Here is a 20171-nt window from a genome sequence, read left to right as displayed (position 1 = left end):
ATGTTCTTGTTCTGTGGGTGCACTCTGCCTAGAGCCTGGCACAAAATCCAGCACGCGAGTGAGACTGCATGCGAGTGACATGAGTCTGTGTGTGCGTAATACACTGCCAACTGAACTGCATCCATCCCCAGCTCACTGACAGCCTGCTCAGCCAAGGGTGACTGAGCTGCCGACACTACACTCATAAAAAAAGAAAAGAAAATGTGACCCCATTGGCCCATCATGCAGGAGGGTGAGGGGGAGAAGGGATGGGGGAGAGACGTTCTATCAAACTAAACTAACGGCTCTGGTAGTACACCACGTAATGGAGATTTAAGAAGAGCAGAGTAAGCAGTTATCCTCCACTCAGAGTCATGCTGCAAAGACAGAAGCACGCTGTCATCTTCCAGAATAATGCATGATCTTGTTTATGAATCACATCTGATTATAGAGGTGTGAGCATTAGCGTCAGCAACACTTCAACCAGTACGTTGGCTAAAGGTGTTGTGGTAGACAGTGCAAGAGTGAGACTGACAGCAAAGGTCTATGACACCAGAGGGCCATCAACACACTTTCCATCCTATTTGGGCAATGAAAGAAATTGAGATTTTTATCGAATCAATGTTATTAAAATATGCTTGTTCAGAAAGTAGTTAAGAGCAGAGTGCATATGAAAGGGTGGCTTTAGCTGACTGACATTCATCATACAGAGATGACACATCTTATAAAATGCCTAACTAGTTTAACTTGTGATGCAATACTCTGTGTGGCATTAATGAAGTTATGAATGTATCCCAAGCTATTCTTTCATACGTCCATATATTTACATGTAATTTGGCTTCATTATAGCCTGTGAGGAGGGCAGGTTGAAATTTGGATTGAAGGCATTGAGCTTATACCCAATAGAACACACACACACACACACACCATCATATTCATTCACAAATTCAACAAACTTGATCAGCATTTAGAAAGAGACTTTTTTGACATAAGACAATTTAATCTGTTTCAACAGAAACTCAGTTTTTTAAAAAAAACATTTCATTCTCAGACTCTGGAGTGCCGAGAGTGAATCTCAGGGTTAAAAAATATAATAAAAATCAGATATGCTAGGACAGAGAAAGTTTAAGAGTTTAAAGTTTGTTACCATTCCCTCTCTTATGTGGACAGAAACTATCCTCTGTCTTAACAACCTCGCCATCCTCATCCATTCAGGCTACTTTAGTTCTTCATATTTAGTGGGTGGCACTCAACGTGGTTGGAGGGGACATCCAATATCCACATGCTTCACAATCATAACTTTTCGGAACTGTTGGTCAGACTTTGAAGAATTTGTCATCTCGGGCACTCAGAAATTGTGATGAGCATTTTGTCACTATTTGTCGCTGTTTTACAGACTGAATCATGAATCAATTTATCAACAATATAATTAACTACAGTAAATTATACGATACAATATATAATATACAATTATACTGAACACATTTCATGTACACTTAGGAAAATGAGACAGTGGCTGTTGTAGAGCTGTTTTAGATGAGCTGCAGTGGGTCTATTTTAGGCATTTCTTGTTAAATAGGTGTACTTGGAAATGATTAACAAAGTCAAAAACACTCCTGCTAATGCACTTCAATATCTCTGATGAGCCTTTGCATACTTTCTTGACATTACAGTGTAACAGGAGCCCATATGTAACATCCAACACTGCTTAGGCAATGGAGCAATCCATCATGTCTGTTACATGCAAGAGGCTCTAACCTTCCTGTTCCTCTGAAGTGGAAATAATCCTATAAATAGACTAAATGGCATGCAGATGATAGGACTTAAACAGTAAATACACTGATCACATGCCAGGGTTGTTTTAGCACCACAGGGAGGCATGTGAGCAGCGGATGGATGTGCTCTCTCACGCACAGATTCCAATGGTGACCAGGTGATCATTTGCAGGGCCACATTCAGGTCAGGTTCTGGGCTGTGAGCTAGTTATCGATTGAAATTAAGAGGTAGAAGCTGCTCTGCCCAGGATACAGCAGGGAGAGTGGGGACATGCCAATGTGGCTTCCATTGAGGACTTCAGGACCATCTGTTTCACACCAGTGGCAATGGGGGCAACATGATGTCATCTCTTGCATCTCTATCACACACACAAACAAACCCACCATCCCCGCGTCCTTCTGTGATAGAAAACCACACCCCACACAAATTTAATGAGTTCACTAAAAGTCTGAGCATTACTTTAATAATTAAGCTTTCAGTGCTTCGGTATGAATGAACGAAACGCAGCTCTTACATAAGGGAGACTTGTATCCTGAAAAAAGCAAAGGAAAAACACTGCACGCCATTCTCCCTCCTACCTCAGTACGTCAGCAAGTCATTCACTGCTGCCTGACTCATCCGTTTCATGAATGGACCAAACAGCATAAATATAATTATCCATCTAACATCAGGCTGAAATCACTGAAAGCCCCGGTCACAGCATGACTGTACAGTTCATCAGACTGGATCTAGATGTTAAAGTCACAAAAGCGATGCAATATTACCACCCCCCACCACCAAAAAAAAAAAAAATAAGGTGACAGCCCACAAATCCTGCTGCAGAACTGCATTCTGCAAGGCCACTGACTGACCCAGATTTTCAAATAAAGCTGCCTACTTGCCCTCTTTTTTCCTGCAGGAGAAGAGGGAAAGAAAACACTGCAGCCAGCTATTTATTTACCTTCCTGTGCCTTCCTTTGAACACCACAGCAAAGGCTCCATGTCCAACCAGGTCTTTTCTGCTGTACTCAAAATCTCCCACAGTCTCCATTGTGATGGGCTGATGGTCCAGCTGATGCTGGGCACAGGAGCCTTGAATGTTGCTCTCCTCTCCAGAAAAGAATCCTGGAGCAAATGATCCCCTCAGTCCTGGCGGTGCTGCTTGTTGCACTGCGGATTTATTTCATGACAAGTCTCTGCTCTGATGTGCCTTATTGCATAAATAAGTGATGCAGTCAGGACATGATGCATTTACATGCTCTCTACGTAGGTTGGGATGTTTGTAATATCACACAGAACAGACGGCTTTGAGCATGGTTAGCAACAATCCTGAGCTAAACCGTATCAGTGCCAGCTGTCAGTCTTTGACCCAGTTGGATAGTGGCAATCCAGCTTTGCATTACTCTCCAAGGAGGCTCACTGTGTGTCCCAGTCACCTAACCTGTTCTGAGGGACAGACTACATGATGCCAACCCTGCTGGACATGACCACGCAAAGATTTGAAGCAGCTGCAGACAGCAAGCTATCTGTTAGCCTGACAATGACATAACCCTGTGGCTACACCTAGCGTCATAGCTGCTGCCCATAGAAGGGCTCTGCAAATATGCTAACAATAACATGTAAATAACGTTACCCTTTTGTAACGTGTCTTTTGTATACTGAATAATTTAACCTGCTTCTATGATACACAAGTGGTAACGTTAGCAACATATAAAGCTAGCCAACATCAGCGATCTAACGTTAAGTTAATCCACAGTCAATGTTAGCATGAAGGATGCAGCACAACTGTCAACACAGAACTGTTGTTAATGTGCAGGCGTTAGTCCTTATTATCTGTCTTCCTCGACCAGACGTCCGAATCCACAATACACATTTCTGTCCTCATGAGAAACACTGACGTTTCCCGAGTGAGCACTCATTTCATCCGTGTGACATAAAAGAACACTTCGTTGTCTCGTTCGTCGCCAAGTCAGAAGGACAGCTAACGTTAGCACTGGGAGAAGCTGTCGTTGTTCAGTTACATTTACTTCCAAGTTACGCTACTGTGTTTCCCTGCTAATGCAAACGGCACCGTTGTAATCGCTATCCAGCTGTCACGTCTCGACAGACCGCAGGTGCCCTCTCACTGCCTTTCACTTAAACAAAACTGGAAGCCAGTGCCGTGTAGCTGCTTTATACGCTATCCCTCCGCGGAAGTCAGCTTGAACGTTCCCTTCCGCTGTGTAGGTTAGTCCGTCTACAGAAGCCCCGAGGACGCCTCGGGAAAAAAAATAGTCTTTTGCTTTAATGAACTAACCTGATTATTTATAGCCCATTAAGAACATAATTTTCCTGTTTGTATATTTTTGGACGAGCACAGTTATTTGATCCCCAGGAGTCGATGAGAGGTGCAGGGTTATATGGTTCGGATCATTAGACTTTATTCAAATTATTTTGGAGTGACTTTGGTCACATCTTATATGAAATCACCTGAGAGCATGATTAAGTGATTATTATGGGAAACGCAGGGACTGATCTAAAAATAACCTGACATTCATTTACACCCTCAGGCTGTGGCTCAGTGACAACATAGCATATTTTGTCAACCAGGGTAAATTCACATGGCTTGACAAAAGAGAACATATAGCCTATCATAAAAAGGATGTGGGCTATGAAAATATGTTGTGTAGGGGAAACAGGGAAGCTTTGAACAAGTCTATTGCTTTCTGTAGCCTACAGTGTACAGCCTTAGATTGGACACCCTCTGGTGGCTGAAACTTGACTTTTGTCTTTTTGGACTAAATTAACAAATAGGCCTTTAGAGGAGGTCATGTCCCCAGTATTTCTGTCTTTGACTTATATTTAGAAACCGCTGAGAGTTAAATACTTCAATTAAAACATATGGTGGGTATTTTAGAGGCAGACTCCAATATGATCATATATTTATTTGATTGCTTTTAGCCAAAAGAGGATCTCAACTTTACTGATTTAAGTCAAGAAGTCCTGTTTACAAGCTAGCTCTATTGAACATGTTGAATTCATTTGCATTTTCACTGTATTATTTGAACTTATTAACCTCCTTATACGAACAGTCTATGCAATGGCCTTACGAAACACAGGATCTCAGCTTGGGAAAACTAATATGGGAGTTTTATTATTTTTTACCACAAGTGGAGACAAGGTATATGTCTAAGAGCGAGAGACTAGATGAACTAGAAGAACTGGGGATGTCAAGCTTTTACGTAGATGTAGCACATGTTAGTATTAGTGTTATTTTGTTTATTGCAGAAGTGTTGAGCAGATTGTTTGAGATTGTACAGGTGTACAATGCAATAATAATGTGGAAATGACAAATGCAAAGTCATAAGTGTGAAGGCAGTTCGTAATCCTGAAGTTGGGTAAAAAAAACAGCACTGCATGCCTTTTTTCTAACGACATCATCAGGGCTTGAACTTTTGGCTTTTGACAGGAAGTCTGGTATAAACTGTGGCCCTGGACTTTGAAAGGCATGGGTGTTTACCACGCAGGGAGGGTCTAATCCACAATGCTGTTGCATTATGGGAAATGCAGGATCCAGTGTTTTTCGACCCTCATCCTTAATAGGGACAAAAAGTCAGGTTATCTCAGACCATGTTTGCTTTATTTTTGACACTTTTTTAATTTGTCTTTTGATGTCCCTCAACTTTTTGACACTGGAACAGTAAAATGCTGGAGTGCTTATTATGCACAGTGTGCAGGTTCTATACTGTAGGCCTACTATGCAGTTATGTAGTCTGTGTGGGTACCTCCTACATTTCATCTGTAGAAACTTGGGAAAACCCCCGGTGACAGTTTAATCCATCTCAAACTTTTTACATAGTATTCTTGCAAAGCACTGCTGTGACTTTGTTACTACAGATGTATTAAAGCATGGGTCATTAGACCATTTCCGTTCCTCAGTAATGTTTGTGTGTGTTCAGGAACTTGAAGCTGGTGACTCTTTTAACAGCTGCACCGCTGATATTCATGGAGTGTGTGCTGTTTTCTGAAGTAAACAGTAAGTTCTTTTGTTTTGCTGACATTCAGGAAACAGGTTGTCAGAACATCAAGCCACACGCTGTTCCCCCTCCTCTCTTTGAGATGACTCATTTCTGTCAGAGATCAGTCAGTATAATATGTTGCCCATTACTATTATGTATTTTCTATTATAAAGATTTGCCTATTTCCAGATTTGTACTCTTATTTTTTTTAGTTCTTTATTTCCTTGCCTGTTGTGTAGATTGTCTACATGGGCCCTGCGTTTTAAAATGGTCACAAAACAGCACTCAGCCTATGTAACTATTACTGTAGCCATTCAGTAGCTATATAGAATTGAGTCCGTGCAAGTCATGTCCCCTCTCTCTAACTTCATTTCCTGGTCCTAGTGTATTAAATCAAATAAAGTTTTTAAAAATGCCCCACAACTTTGAACAAAAAAACAAAAAAACAATGTCACTGATAAAAACACAAAACGTGTTCAACAAACAATTAAGTGTTTACTTTAGGTTCAACAAAGGCAATTTCCTTCTAATAATAGTGTTATGATCAGAGTAAATTAGACAGCTGTAGTGTGGTGATGATGAGTCAGTTCTTCTTCTTGGCTTTGGCTGACATGTGTCCAGACTTGGAGGTGGAGTTGTATGTGGAGGAGAGGAGCATGGTGAGGAGCAGTAGCACCGGCACCATCAGGTACGGGGCATATATGGAGACCAGCAGCCAGCGCTCCTGTGGGGTCTGCGGACCGGGGTGTGGTTTCATAGGGAACTGATAGAAGAGGACGTGAGCCAGGATCGGGACCAGCGTTGTGGCCACGTGAGTGGAATACACAATGGCAGGAGTCCTGATCCACTTACAACCACCTGGCAAAAAAGAAACAAATGGAGTGATCAAAAGATGCCCCTGGCTGCAGAAAGTACTTCCACTAATAAATCCTCAGAATAAGATGGACAATGTTTCCTTGAAGGGATGTTGCTGTGGGCACGACATTTCATACAATTCCATTTTTGTCTCCATTAAAACCAAAAGTATATTTATCTTCCACAACTGTAATGGGTTTCGTGTGTTAATACAGCAAAAATCCTAGAGAGGTCAGGTTTGAGCTGGCTTCTGTACTGTCCAGTGAATGGAAACACCACACCAAACTCTATTAATAAAACAGTCAGTTTAATGCGCACTCCTGCAACGGTGAACGTAGGCCTATATTAAAAATTTTGCATGCAGTCCCACAAGTGTGGTTCCCTAAGACGTTGTCAATGAATAAAATACTAATTTCTTCAGTCTACTTGCTCAGAAATTAGAATAGACACCCTGCAGGGATCCATAAGAGTAATGTATGCCGAATTCAACAATGGGTAGTACAACATTCCAAAAAGCTATTTCTTTTTCTTCTTTTTTATGTTTATGCGCGTTCAGCAAACAGCAAACGTAACACATTTTAGACACGCACATTTTGTTTTTACTGACCTTTCAGGAAAGCATAGGCTGCAATGGGAAAGAAAGGGGTCTGAAATAAAGCCTCGCAGAAAATAAAAGACCTGAACCACTCCGGAGGATCCAGCACCATGGGGTCTTTGAACTCCTCTGCATACCACTTCAGAAGATCTCTGAACTGGCGGGAAAAAAAGATTCAGTGAATGAGTCCTCTTATAACCACAAAACGGTTGATTGTAGGATATGACTATGTGTCTCTGACGTTTTTTTTCCCCAGGGACTGACACTTACCGGCTGAGGATACACGTGTCCAGGTAGCAGAGCTTGTAAGTCAATAAATAATGTGATGGGAATGTGAGAGGCAAAATAGAGGAAAAAGATGATTTCTAAAACACGGACAGCCATCCTCTCTAACTTATTCAGTGCAAATGACGGGCCAGGTTCGCAGCAGTCGCGTGTCGTAGAAACGCGTGTTCTCAGGAGCGCTCCCATTGGCCCACAGAAAGAGATGGGGGCGTTCCTGAACGCACCATTCGTCCCACGCAGGAGAAGGGATTGGACGTACTGGACATGCTGCTTCAGGTGCTCCTCGAAAAGTGACGGAATCTCTCATACAAAAAGTTTTGCACATTAATATGATGTGATATTTTGTTATTTAGTTGGTTATTATTTTTTCTTCTCAGTAGTATCTGTTTATGTACTCGTTGGTATGCACACATTTAGACCTATATAATCTTGAACAGTAATTTCGGTTTGGCTGATGAGACAAAATGAAAATAAACAATTAATAAAAAATGCTTTCATGGAAAATCAATAATTAAATAAAACATATAATATAATATATTATATATATATGTATATATATATATATATATATATATATATATATATATATATATATATATATATATATATATATAACACATATATAGTATAATAATTAATAAGAAATAAGAAAACTAGAAATGCATTTTAGAAAGTAAACATGTATAGATCTTTTGGGATGTTCTACAGCAGTCTAGTGAAAAAGCAGCTAATGCACATGACATATAAAATATATATTTTAATCGAATTAACAAAAATGGAATGGATAAAAATAAAAAAAACTAAAGTTAAAATAGAAACACAGAACATGACATTTTACATTGGCAAACAAGAACATATAAGTAGGCTACATAATTTTACCATCCCTGTGACATTACACCACTGTCCAGTTGAAGCACTTGACAGGCTGTCCCCCAAGCTGAAACAATTTGCCTATAAATGTGTGTATTGTTTTAAATACACAATCATTCAGAAAACAGCTTGATCTGATGCCTTGGTAAATTTATTTAGATGGATTTTTATCTTTAAAGGTGACGCTGGCTGCTCGTAGACATTTAGCTTCATGATATTCAGCGTCATCGTTCACCAAAAGCCTCGGACTCTCAACATCCACATAATCCTGAAAAATAAAAGAGGACAGCAAAGCTTAACCACAAGGACATTATCATAGAAAAGCTACAACAATCTACTGTTTGCCCATCTGCAGTAACAAAAGTGTGATACAACATACCATACAAAAGATTTTCTCTCCAAATGCAGTTGTGGTTTGGTGGCTCTTCCCTTACCATTCAGACACATAAGGTGATGTGTCTGACATTTACAAGTTGTTTGAAGGTACATTTTAATAGCACAATAATTAACAAACAAAGAGAAGTGTCCTGCCTACTGAAACTCAAACTTTATCCACACTGTTTCATTGACAAGCCATCTCCTTAGAAACATCACAGCAGGTAGCGTTTATGATGAAGGTATGTAGATTAAAGATGATGAAATCTGGGTTTACCCTCTAGGAAATTGCTCAAAAACGTCCGAATAATTCTTTCCTGGCGGCTCTGAAAATTTGGCGTGTTACATAATATGACTTTAAAGAGGTGGTATTATGTTTTTTGGCTTTTCCCCTCTCCTTTATTGAGTTATATATCTTTTTTGTGCATGTAATAGGTTTGCAAAGTGAAAAAGCCCAAAGTCCAGCCCAAAGGGAGTTCCCATCTCCCACAGAAAACACCATACCACCTCTTTAATCAAGTATGTATAGTCATATGGCTTTACATGGCAAATTAAAATCCTACAGCCTAATTTAAGTTACATAAGGTTCCGACTATTTTGGCACCATTAAGAACGCATGATTTTATTTTTTTATTTTTACAAAGGAAAGGATAGATAAGATGAAGAATCAATGGCATAACCTTTAAAAAGTAAAATTATTATTAAATTAAAATAATAAACAATGTAAACCATTCCTAAGTTGTTCCTTACCGCATCGTTTTCAATGATGTTCTCCAGCATTTGAACAATGTCTGTGAATGAGGGTCTCAGAGTGTACGGCTCCAGCCAGCAGTCTTGCATGATATGAATCCTACATGGTTCACACATTCAAGAGATTCATCATGTTATGAGCTACTGAGAACCAGCCATCATCCATAATCCTAAAAATCCAATTTTGATAGTGCTACAACTGGGGTTATAACTGATTCAGAATCACATACCAGATTTAGACTGATGACTACGGGAAAAAGCGGCAAAAACATTTCAGTTTCATAAGCTGCATATCATTAGTTAGTTAGATTCTTACGGTGACTTCATGGTACCAAAGGTGTTCCCACCCTGCAAAAATAAAACACGGTGGGAAACACTGCTGAGTTCTGGGTAAAGGCCAGCATGAGACAGCATAAGCCTCCTGACTGGGAGACTGCTGTCTCATAAGGCTTTTCCCTCTCCCACTCACTGCCGTGGTACCTGAGCGCTCAGACCTTTCCCCCCATCCATGTTGTATTCAGCTTTGTGTCTTTCCAAATGTTTGTATACAAACCAAAATATTTACATATTGCTCATTTGAGAAGCACTGTTTATACCTCCATATTATTTTTTTATGTTGTTTTACAGACATACACAGCAGAAGCAGTCGACTGAAAATGTATCTGTATGATATACTGTATTTTGATAATAAATGAATCATTTCAGTCATTTTTCAAGCAAAGATTGTCAAGCATCCAGTAGTTCCAGCTCTTCTAATGTAATCAGTCTTACTCTGATTTACATTTTTCCTGTTTTGCATTATAGTAAACTGTTCTGGGCATTTGGTCAGATAAAATCATCATCGTCATCTTGGGCTCTGAGAAATTGTCATGATAAAGTATTATAATTTGTTGCTGCCCTACAGACATGCATCTCTGTGGCAGACGTTAGCTTCTGTGGTGCAGTGTGCACCAAGACACAGTTCCCACCCCAGCCACAGCATGTTCACCGTGCTGCAAGAGATACAGAAGTATCTGCTGTCGTACCGCCAGACGGCAGAGCAGTTTTTCCCTCAGACTGTGGGACTCTTAAATTCATCCTCAGCACAGGACCATGCAAAATAGTTTATTTCTGTATATGATTTTATCATTTTTGGATGTTTGCTTTGTGAGTATCATAAATTGAACTATAAACCTCATCTCATTATACAACCCTGTCATAAAATGACAACTAAGTCTACCTTGTACCTTGTACCTCGATTAAAGATTGTCAGCTGTGCAAGAAAATGTACAACAGTGGGTTTTCCTTAATCTTCAGCTGCCCAGCACTCAATGTTATATTACAGGTTTTTTGAGGTTGAGTTTGTATGCCGATGCTTTGTGTTATTGTCCATTTTCACTTACATCTCCGGTCTGCAGCCTTCAGGGTTTGTGTTCTTATGACCAATACAGATGTGGTACACCACTGCCTCTGATGTCTCCAAGTTTGGGTATGGCAGTGTACCTGAAAATGGAATTTTCAAGACAGATGTTACATCTTAGAGTAGTAAAACAAACCTTTCACAAGTTTCACAAACACACCAATATTCTGTATTATTTAAATTCACCAGCTTTGTATTTTGCCTGGATTAATGACTTTGTTTTAGAGTGGTAGGGAATGCATTACTGCCTTGAAATAAAGGATGTGTCAAACTTGCGCCATTGGGTGGCTGTGGCTCAGGTGAAAGAGTAGGTTGCCTGCTAATTGGAAGATGGGTGGTTAAATCTTGTGAATGTGTGGGATTTTTACTTTCTGTTTCTGATAACCAGTTGACTCCTTAGACACTGCTATCAGTGTATGAATATGTGTTAATGGGTGAATGAGTGTAAAGGTGCTCTGAGTTGTCAGAAGACTAGAAAGGTGCTATACAACACATACAGAGCATTTACCATTCAACCAAGCAAAGAAAAATCTCCACATTGGCCTTGTATTTTAAATACTTTTGTGCCACATATCATATCTTTTACCTGAGCTACTAACTTACCAAATGTCTGCATCTCCCATAGCACGATGCCAAATGCCCACACGTCTCCCTTGAAGCTGTAATAGTTGTTCTTGAAGTACTCAGGTGGGTACCAGCGCAGGGGCACACGCTGCTGTACGTGTTATAGACAATGGAAAATGTGATTTTAACAGAAATGTGAACTGTGTGAAAAGTGAAAACTAGATCATTACGCTGAAACTCACACCACAGACCAACAGAAATAAATTTAAAATGTTAAAACAATTTGAGACATCAGTGTACTAACTATCATATATTGCTCTAATATTAGTTTAATAATGCCCTCATGGTGGAAATTATGAGTAACCTTCGCATCACGTCAGTGACACCATTATTGCTGGTCTTTCTCTACAGAGGCCACATCTTTCTGAATGCGATGTTTCCTGTTGCGGAGGATGTTGCTAAATCCCCCTGAACACACACACACACACACACACACACACACCATTCTACTTCTATAGTTGTGAGGACCCTCATTGACATAATGCGTTCAAACAACCCTTTGAAGATGTGAGGACCGGCCATAATGTCCTCACTCTGTTGGTTAAAATCTTGTCCGGGTCCTCACTTACTCACACACAAACACACACACACACAGTACAGAATATAAAAGTAATACTAATTCTATACACTCTATATACTAATATATTAGCATATAATAGCAGAAGAGCTAACATCATCCTTGGTGACAGCAAATCGAGTTTCAAACCAGGTTCTTAAAGGTAAAATAGAGATGGTGTGATCAGAGTGAAGAGTTGTGCATTACATGCTATTTAAATACATTTTCAATTAGCTGCAAGTGGACGGCCAAATGCCAAATTAGCACTTAATAGGAAACACTTACCAAGTGTCACAATTTTACGTCCAAAATGGCACAGAATGTAATCAACATTGTAGAAAATGCATCCACAAGGGTACAAGATATGACCAAAAACCTTAAGATCCTTTTTTTGTGCCAAAACAGTGCAGCTAGTGACACTTGTCAAAATGAGACAGTAGCACATTTAAATATATGAAAACTCAAGTCAAATCAGACAAGCTGTTCTGACAGTATCATAGTTAGTTACTGGGGTTATATGACATGACAACTTGAAATCCCAACATCAGCACCTGTACAACAGGAGAATGTAGTGTGTTTGCATGTTAATGCTCTTACCCGTGGGTTTCTCCAGCGGCTGCTGCGGCGGCTCGTCATGCGTGTTAAGTCTCGGGCCAGGCCGAACTCCGCCACTTTTACCTCCCAGGGAAACTTATTGACCATGACGTTCCTCAGAGCCAGGTCACAGTGCATGATCTGCAGTGGAGACCACACCGATATTGCTTAGCAAGCTGTGTGTGTGTGTGTTTGTATGTAAAAAAGAACTTCCAGGATTTTTAATAGATGTGTGGTCAGTGTAGATAAATGGTAACATATAAAATCATTATTCATCAACAGCTGAGCACTTCATTGTAGGCTGTTATGTTGTTACCATTTTGGAGCGCAGATGCTGCATGGCCAGAGCAATGTGGTAGGAGGCGATGGTGAGGAGGCTCTGCAGCTCAGGGTCTGCACTCAGGTGGGCTTTGTTGGTCTGCAGGAAGGTCCTCAGAGTGCCATAGCTCACATATTCCATGATCAGAATGTAAGGCTCTGTGCAAATCACAACACACAGTGAGGATGGGGGAAGTGACTTACATCATCTACCATAAGCACTGTATAACAAGAAAGGGGTTTCTGTAGAAATGGCTCTCACCCTCAGTGGTGTTCCAGTCTAGCAGTTGGAGGATGTTTTTGTGGTGCACCAGTTTCCTCATGATGGAAACCTCCGTGTCTACGTGTTTGGGACGGACACCTCAAGGAAACAAAGAGAGAAAAGGGAAACCAAACATCTGTAAGTGAACGAAAAAGAAATCATCTGAATGTTATTGTAGATTGACACTTCAAAATTCAAAAGGGTAACAATTTAGTACTGTTAAATTACTCACTTTAGACACTTCACTGTCACTTATTAAATACAGTTGTTGGCAGAGGTCATTACAAGTTAAATATATAAAAGTTAAAGGGTTAATACACCCAAAATGCAAAGCAAAATTATAACAAATCTAGCTAGTTTTGGTTTTATCGGCAAGATATCTGCCTCAGAGATCAGAACCTATACTTTCTATTGATATATAGTCATAGTATAGTCAGTCAATAATCCTAATGAAAACTGTTAACAGTGTTATCAGTGTAAAAGGGACACTGTTTCTGGAAAGAGATATCGCTTCATCTGTAATGACATAGCATCACAAAGGAAATTTATTGCGTCCCTATACCTTCTGATTGGCGGCAAATGTCACCTCAGCTCATAAAACACCTCTAAGGTTGAACTGACCTTTCAAAGAAAATAAACTGACATGAGGAAAAGAGCTCCTCTGAGGTCATTTCTGTTTTCAAAGTAAATGTTATATGTAAACATTTGGAAATACTGTTAAGGCGTGCAACAACCACAGAACTGGCTGAGTGCGGGAGAGGAAGGAGAGGTGGGCTGAGACTTTTACACTTTCTTACCAGAGCATCAACATCCTGAACAATGGTACTTTTATGTCGCTCAACTCTTTGATTCATCACATTGCAAATACAGCTATTAATAAATCAAGAGATTTTGCATGTAACTATAGTTAACATTATGCTACTTAACTGTAGCTTGTTGGGTTTCAACTCAGCTGCTTTGATGCTGTCCTGGTTCTGTTTAAATCAATGCAAACCAGCAGCATTCACAGGTAGCTTAAACCTGTTTTCTGGCCACTAGGAACAGCAGAAAGAAGCAGTGACACAACACACTTTAAACAAACAGCTGCGTATTTACACATCCATTGTATACAGAGAAAAATGTGCATTCATTTGGAGTCGTGTTCATGTACACTTGATGAATCTGAGTCCAATATTCACTTTCTCTTAAGCTTTGAAAAAACATTTTTCAACAGAAACATTTGTTTCTCTAGCAGCTAAATGCTCTATATTCAGCAGTGAGTCGCTAATTTGTTTGTCTGCTGTTTGGTGCTAAGCAGGTAGTCACAGTGGGTTTCAGAGCTTTTTTTTTTTTTGCAGAATACAGCTGCCTGCTGTTGCTGGAAAGTATGCTGATGATAGCAATGAGACTTAACCAAAACAGTAAGCTGGAGGTTGAAAAACCAAAACCAAACCACTGTTTGTGACTGTTGCAGGGGCGCGAAATGTTAGGACATTTCCAAGGGCTAGCTACAGCCTAGTGTTAGCCTACATTTCATCAACATTTAGCAAGATATTCATATTAAATCATTGTCCCTGCTCCTTTTAGCAGACTTATGGTGCTTTCAGACCAAAAGCGAAGCGAGCGGTTGGGGCGGTGAGTTTACATACAAAGTCAGTGCAAAGACGCGTGGAGCCACGATTTCCTGTCGGGCGGCGCGAAGGGGACGATGCAGGCCCCGCGTCGCCGTGTAAAAGTCTCTTGAATATTTTCAACTCAAGCTTCAGAGCGATGTGTGGAGAGGTCCAGGCAGAGCGGGAGATTGAAAATGTGCTGGCCTGCTGAGAGCTGCTAAACTTGGGGGAGAGGAGCAGGGAGCAGCGCTGCAACCTTTGGACAAATAAACACCCGTAGTCGGACTGGATTATGCTCTAACAACTACGCCAGAGGAGCTCAGAGTAAACAGCTTTTATTAAATTAGCTTTTTACTTTAATTTTTGTGATTACAACGTTGATTTATCTTCACTGGAGCTCCTCAGCAGCTAGCTTCCGTGCACATCCGGTTCCAGTGTTGTTGACAGACTACGACTTAATGTTTATATAAAAACCGAACAAAACTGGACATTACTTGGAGAAAAGAAAGCAAGGAGGTTGAACTTCAGAAAACATGTGTTTGTAACTTTATTCCAGCTATCATTGTACTTTACTGTGACCAAGTTAGCATAGCATAGCGCAGATCGATCCGAACTCCATTCAGAAAACAAACATTTTAGAAGTTGTTGTGCTGTCCTGACAAAGCATGAATTCATATGTTTAACAAATCTGCATCATGTTGTAGTTATTTCGGCGTCAGTTTAATCTGTTTATTGCTATTTAATCACAGCAAAATGTTTACTTTCGGTTTATTCACGTAATCGCGTTAAAATCGCCTTCTCGCGTTGTGTGTGAACACTTGCAGCGAATGTACTCACGCGAGGAAAGCGTGGCGAGGAGAAAAATCAAGTTTGGTCTGCATGCCACATAACAACAGATGAGTCAGCAGCACCCCAGTCTCACCATAACTGTAGCCCTGTCCCAGTGAAGGAGGTGAGCAACATTGTGTTGACATGTCAATTAGCATCATGCCGGGGATGCTGTGGGGATTTCTCTGTCTCTCTTGCACTTTTAACACCATAACAAAAAAGAAAATGAAGTGTTTATTAATGACTAAATAAATTCTAAGACATTATTTTCTCCCATAATGATCATTAGGGGGAAAACAATACTGTCTGTACTGGATGCTGGACAGTTGTAAACAATGAGTAGTTTACCTGCATGTAAGAAACAGACAATATTAAAATAATCCAGTTTGATACGTTCATTTAGATTGAATTATGGCAGTTAAATGACATCTATAGATATGTGTTAATGTCAAGAGAATTTTATCTCTTAATTTTACAATAAAATACATTGACTAGAGATGTGGTGACAACAGCTGCACAGGGGGGGCCCAATTAGATTTTTTTGTCATGGGGCTCAAAATTGCTGGTGGCGCCCCTGGTCTGCTGCTCACAGTGATGCTGATTGTTCATCATTAAAGGAGTCATAGCACCCATCTACAAAAAGTTAGGCAACATTGTAATATAAAAACATTTTAATAGCGTCAAACCAAGATGCAGATCAATAGTGTCTGAAACATTTTCTAAAGTTTTTTTAGGAATATTTTATTACTTAAGCAAATTAACACAAATGTGAGAATGGTGTGGAAACTGTGTAAAATCATGCACCCATTGATATAGGAACAGTATGTATTACTGAGTTACAGGTGATTACAAAAAAGTATGGAAGAATAAGAAGTATTCAAGATGTGCATGATTGCCGTGCAGCTCCATTTTACACAGCTTAAAAATGGATGACCATCATTGATGATAATTCTATTCAAACTGGAATTTTCAGGCCATTTGGCCAAATCTAATGCAGTGTTTGTATTTATTTGCAGTGCAATCTGCCTCCAAGAAAGTTTTTAAACATGATTTGGGAAATTCTTGCCTTTAATCTGTTTACACCTCTCTACCCATTTACTTGGGGATTCATTTTTACCAATAGCCAGATAAATTGGGGTTCTCAGCCTCAGCAACTTGACTTTTACATCAAGAACAGATTTATTATTTCTGCCCCCAGAGCAGATCTGACTCGAAGACATGCTTGTAGGTCTAAACTTCCACAGAATTATTTACCTTCCTTGCTGATCTTGCAGGTGAACGTGTTGTGGCCTTTACACGTCCCCTTGGTCAGCCTGGCCTGGTAGAAGACACCCTCTTTTCCTGCTTTGATCAGCTGTAGCAGGTTCAGATCTGACTTGGTGAAACGAGGACCCTTAAACAAATGCCATAAGAGGTGACATTTCAAAGAGTCATAGAGCATAACAGCAATGTCTTAGATCAGGAGACTGACCAACACCATCCAGGTCACAAATGCATTTTTCCAATTGCAACAGAGCAGTCAAATTTTGGCTTTATCTTTATCGAAAGAAGCATGATCAGCACTAACACTGTAAGTGCACACTGGTGAGATTGACCCAGATCAAGCATGCGTACCGTTAAGATTCAGATTAGCTTATCTTGCATATGAGATTTCCTCTGCAGTGTCAGCTAACAGAACAGTCAAATGCTTGATCATTTGACCCCTAAAACAAGTCAAATATCTGACAGCATGAAATATTTCTCTCACTGCATCATGTGATGACACAAAGACGTTGGTATATCAGCTGTACCTGCTGCAGGCTTTTCCACAGCCTCCTGGAGGGGGACCTGACTGTGCTGCTCTGCCTCAGCGGAGCTTGGGGAGGGGGCTCCTCAGCCTTCTCCTCTCTTACTGCTATGAACGGCCTCACAGGCGGGATGGGAGCTTCCAGCTGAGGAACGGCACCCAGCAACAGCTTGCTCGCCTGCAGCATTCGAGTGGTCTGGACCAAAGAACGATATCTGCAAGAAAAAGCAGAGAACACTGTAAAACACCTTACACAGTAAGAGGGTGGAGAATGACTCCAGCAGAAGATTGAGGCAGCTGTGCAGTTGTTTACTGGAAAGAAGACAATTTTTAAAAATTATACAGTATGTCTATGAAAAACATAAGTTGGAGTAGGTAATGTTTCTGTGGTAACAGCATAAAGGCTAAATAACCTGTTTCACTAGAAATTCAGGAATAAAACATATGTGTTATATTGAATGAAAATGAAACACAACTAAGAGTCTACAGTCATGCTAGCAGCTCTGTGAGGCTGAACTAGCACAGCGGTACTTTTGATATATATATGCTCACTTTGACCATGCTAACATGCTGATGTTTAGCAGGTTTATAATATCTTTACTATCTCAGCTTTGTGTTAGCATGCTAACATATGCTAATTACCACTAAACTCATAGTACAGCTAAGGTATCTGGTAAACCACAGTACTGGACAAACCCTTTAATTCAATTCATCCTGGGGGCGACAAAACTTTTAGTGACTCTAGAGGTCAGAGTAGTGGCAAATAGACTTGAAAGAATCTGGCTCATGAATGTCAATACCGCATTTTATAGAAATCCTTCCAATAGCTGTCAAATATTTCCTTGCCATCCATAGAGCCACAGTGCCTGGCCAGTGAGTGCTTGAGCCTGATCTTGCAGAATATTCACACTAATTTAGTATGAAAACAACGTACAGAACGGTTAACTCAACCTGGGTGATTTTGTACAATAAAGTCACTGAAAGCCAGACCAGAACCTAACCGAAACTTTGTACTGACAATAGAATAGATCAAATTGGTTTTCCACTATAGATGAAAATGATCTTTACCTCACCAAAATGAAAGCAGCACAAAGGCATTTTACATACAAAACAAGTAAAATAGCTTATAAAATAATAAAAGGGTTAGGGATAACAAGAAACTACTGAGAAGAAAAAACACTTAGCATAATGCTAATTGTTGTTGGATGAAAGAAAAGACAACTTTGCTTTCTTAGATCAGCAAGTGTGGCAAAATCTGACACCAAACATAACTGGCATAAGTTTAGCCTGTGGGGAATTTCTGCATAAATTCATGGTGTTTGCCATTTCAGTTTGACCTGGCAGAAAAACCACAGCATTAGGAACTTGGAAAGGAAAGGCTACGATAAATCCCTCAGCTTTCCTGTGAACTGAACCAAGTAAAAGGGTATCTAGATCTACAACTGCACTTCTTGTGTTTTTAGCTGAAACACCATAGAAAAAATATACAAATCTTGCCCAGTCCAATAAATCAAATGGCAGATCATGCTGTAAATTTATTGTGAAACCATTTCATCCTCTTACTTTCTGAGATACATGACGCCCAACATCGTGAATGCCAGGATGGTGAAGGAGAGAGCCCCTGTGAGGATCCAGGCAAGTGGGTTTAGAGGTTCACCTGAAACAGGACAAAAACAGTCAGCTCCAATTTACAGTCAGTCAGTGAACACAACGGGATGTAAAGCTTATCTGTGAAACCTGAGAGCTCACCCGAACCTGTATTTGGACAGGTGGAATTAGTAGGCACAGTAGGCATTTGCAAAACTGAAGAAGCCCCTCGGATGAGAGGCGAAACGTCTTCAAGTATGTCCAACCAGTCTAGTTGCACTTGATTTCACCCATCCTTGGATAACTATGACCTGGATCTTCAGAGACTAGTTGCCATTGTGTTATCTGCTCACCAAGGGCGGTTTTGGTCAAAGAACGTCACCACCTCAGCCTGGAAGGTGATATTGTAGCAGTTGAATAACATTAGTGATCCAAAGAAAGGCTGAGCAGTAAGGAACATATCAAACAAATGGGACTGTCTTGTTAATTATTATTTTCATTATTATTTTTTTTTTATTTATTTATATTATTATTATTATGAGGAGGAAAAATACAAATGTTGTAGAAGTTTGTTGTAAAAACAAAGCGAAAGCAGTTTCATCCTGTCACACCTGAAGCCCAGAAACAAAAAGAAAACACAGGAAGAGACACATTAAGCTCGTACATTCACATCAAATGCTCTATTGCAGAATAAAACAGCCATACCTGTGTTTTCCGATGAACACCGGCTTCAAAAAGTCCATCCTCTCGGCTGTGATGCCGATGAGAAACCAGCTGGAACAGTTAGGTCGGAGCAGTGTGCGTGGCTCTGCTCTGTGTTTCTTCTGCTTGGAGCAACCTAAAAATGCTATAACCCTTCAAGACTACATCCATGGGTGGTGTAAATCTCTAGCCTTGTGCTCTGTCACCAGCAGCACCTCAATGTGTTAACCACAACATAAGCAGAGGAAATGTGCAGTAGCAGCAGGTGGTTTGAGCTGTATGACACTCACACACTATATTCAGCATGTGTGTCAATGCACAGAGCACTAAACTATGGTCATATCAACTCTCCCAGACATTAAAATACAACGTGCAGTGACTGGGGACAAAATACACCAATGCCTGATCACTGCTTGGATTATTTGGGAGTTGATTTTAACCAAAAACTTGTAGTATTGCTG

General features: G+C 40.2%; 3 protein-coding genes across 3 annotated transcripts in view; all 3 read right to left on the bottom strand.

The window, feature by feature from the left end:
- ulk2 (unc-51 like autophagy activating kinase 2) overlaps positions 1-3905 on the bottom strand; it is a 40130-nt gene extending 36225 nt beyond the window's left edge. The window contains exon 1 of the mRNA XM_046073468.1: positions 2696-3905. Coding sequence (XP_045929424.1) covers positions 2696-2785 — 90 coding nt within the window. The 5' untranslated portion in view covers positions 2786-3905. The remainder of the gene's footprint in view (positions 1-2695) is intronic.
- Positions 3906-6207: 2302 nt separating this feature from the next.
- tmem97 (transmembrane protein 97) lies at positions 6208-7651 on the bottom strand. The gene is made up of 3 exons (XM_046074127.1): positions 7453-7651; positions 7195-7339; positions 6208-6590 (listed from the first exon to the last, which is right to left on the bottom strand). The coding sequence occupies exons 1-3, from the start codon at positions 7564-7566 to the stop codon at positions 6316-6318; spliced, it is 534 nt and encodes a 177-aa protein (XP_045930083.1). The 5' UTR covers positions 7567-7651; the 3' UTR covers positions 6208-6315.
- Positions 7652-8252: 601 nt separating this feature from the next.
- Positions 8253-19811, bottom strand: si:ch211-167j9.5 (tyrosine kinase receptor Cad96Ca). The gene is made up of 12 exons (XM_046074339.1): positions 19714-19811; positions 19171-19399; positions 18985-19078; positions 17426-17636; positions 16890-17028; positions 13216-13314; positions 12952-13112; positions 12639-12776; positions 11465-11576; positions 10845-10944; positions 9463-9562; positions 8253-8605 (listed from the first exon to the last, which is right to left on the bottom strand). Exons 2-12 carry the CDS (start codon positions 19214-19216, stop codon positions 8489-8491), a joined length of 1317 nt encoding a protein of 438 aa, XP_045930295.1. The 5' UTR covers positions 19217-19399; positions 19714-19811; the 3' UTR covers positions 8253-8488.
- Between the last annotated feature and the right edge of the window lie 360 nt (positions 19812-20171).

This window comes from Micropterus dolomieu, linkage group LG17 (assembly GCF_021292245.1).
Source record: "Micropterus dolomieu isolate WLL.071019.BEF.003 ecotype Adirondacks linkage group LG17, ASM2129224v1, whole genome shotgun sequence".
Classification (NCBI taxonomy): domain Eukaryota; kingdom Metazoa; phylum Chordata; class Actinopteri; order Centrarchiformes; family Centrarchidae; genus Micropterus; species Micropterus dolomieu.
The sequence above is the reverse complement of the archived record's forward strand: the minus strand, read 5'-3'. Positions and strand labels throughout refer to the sequence as shown.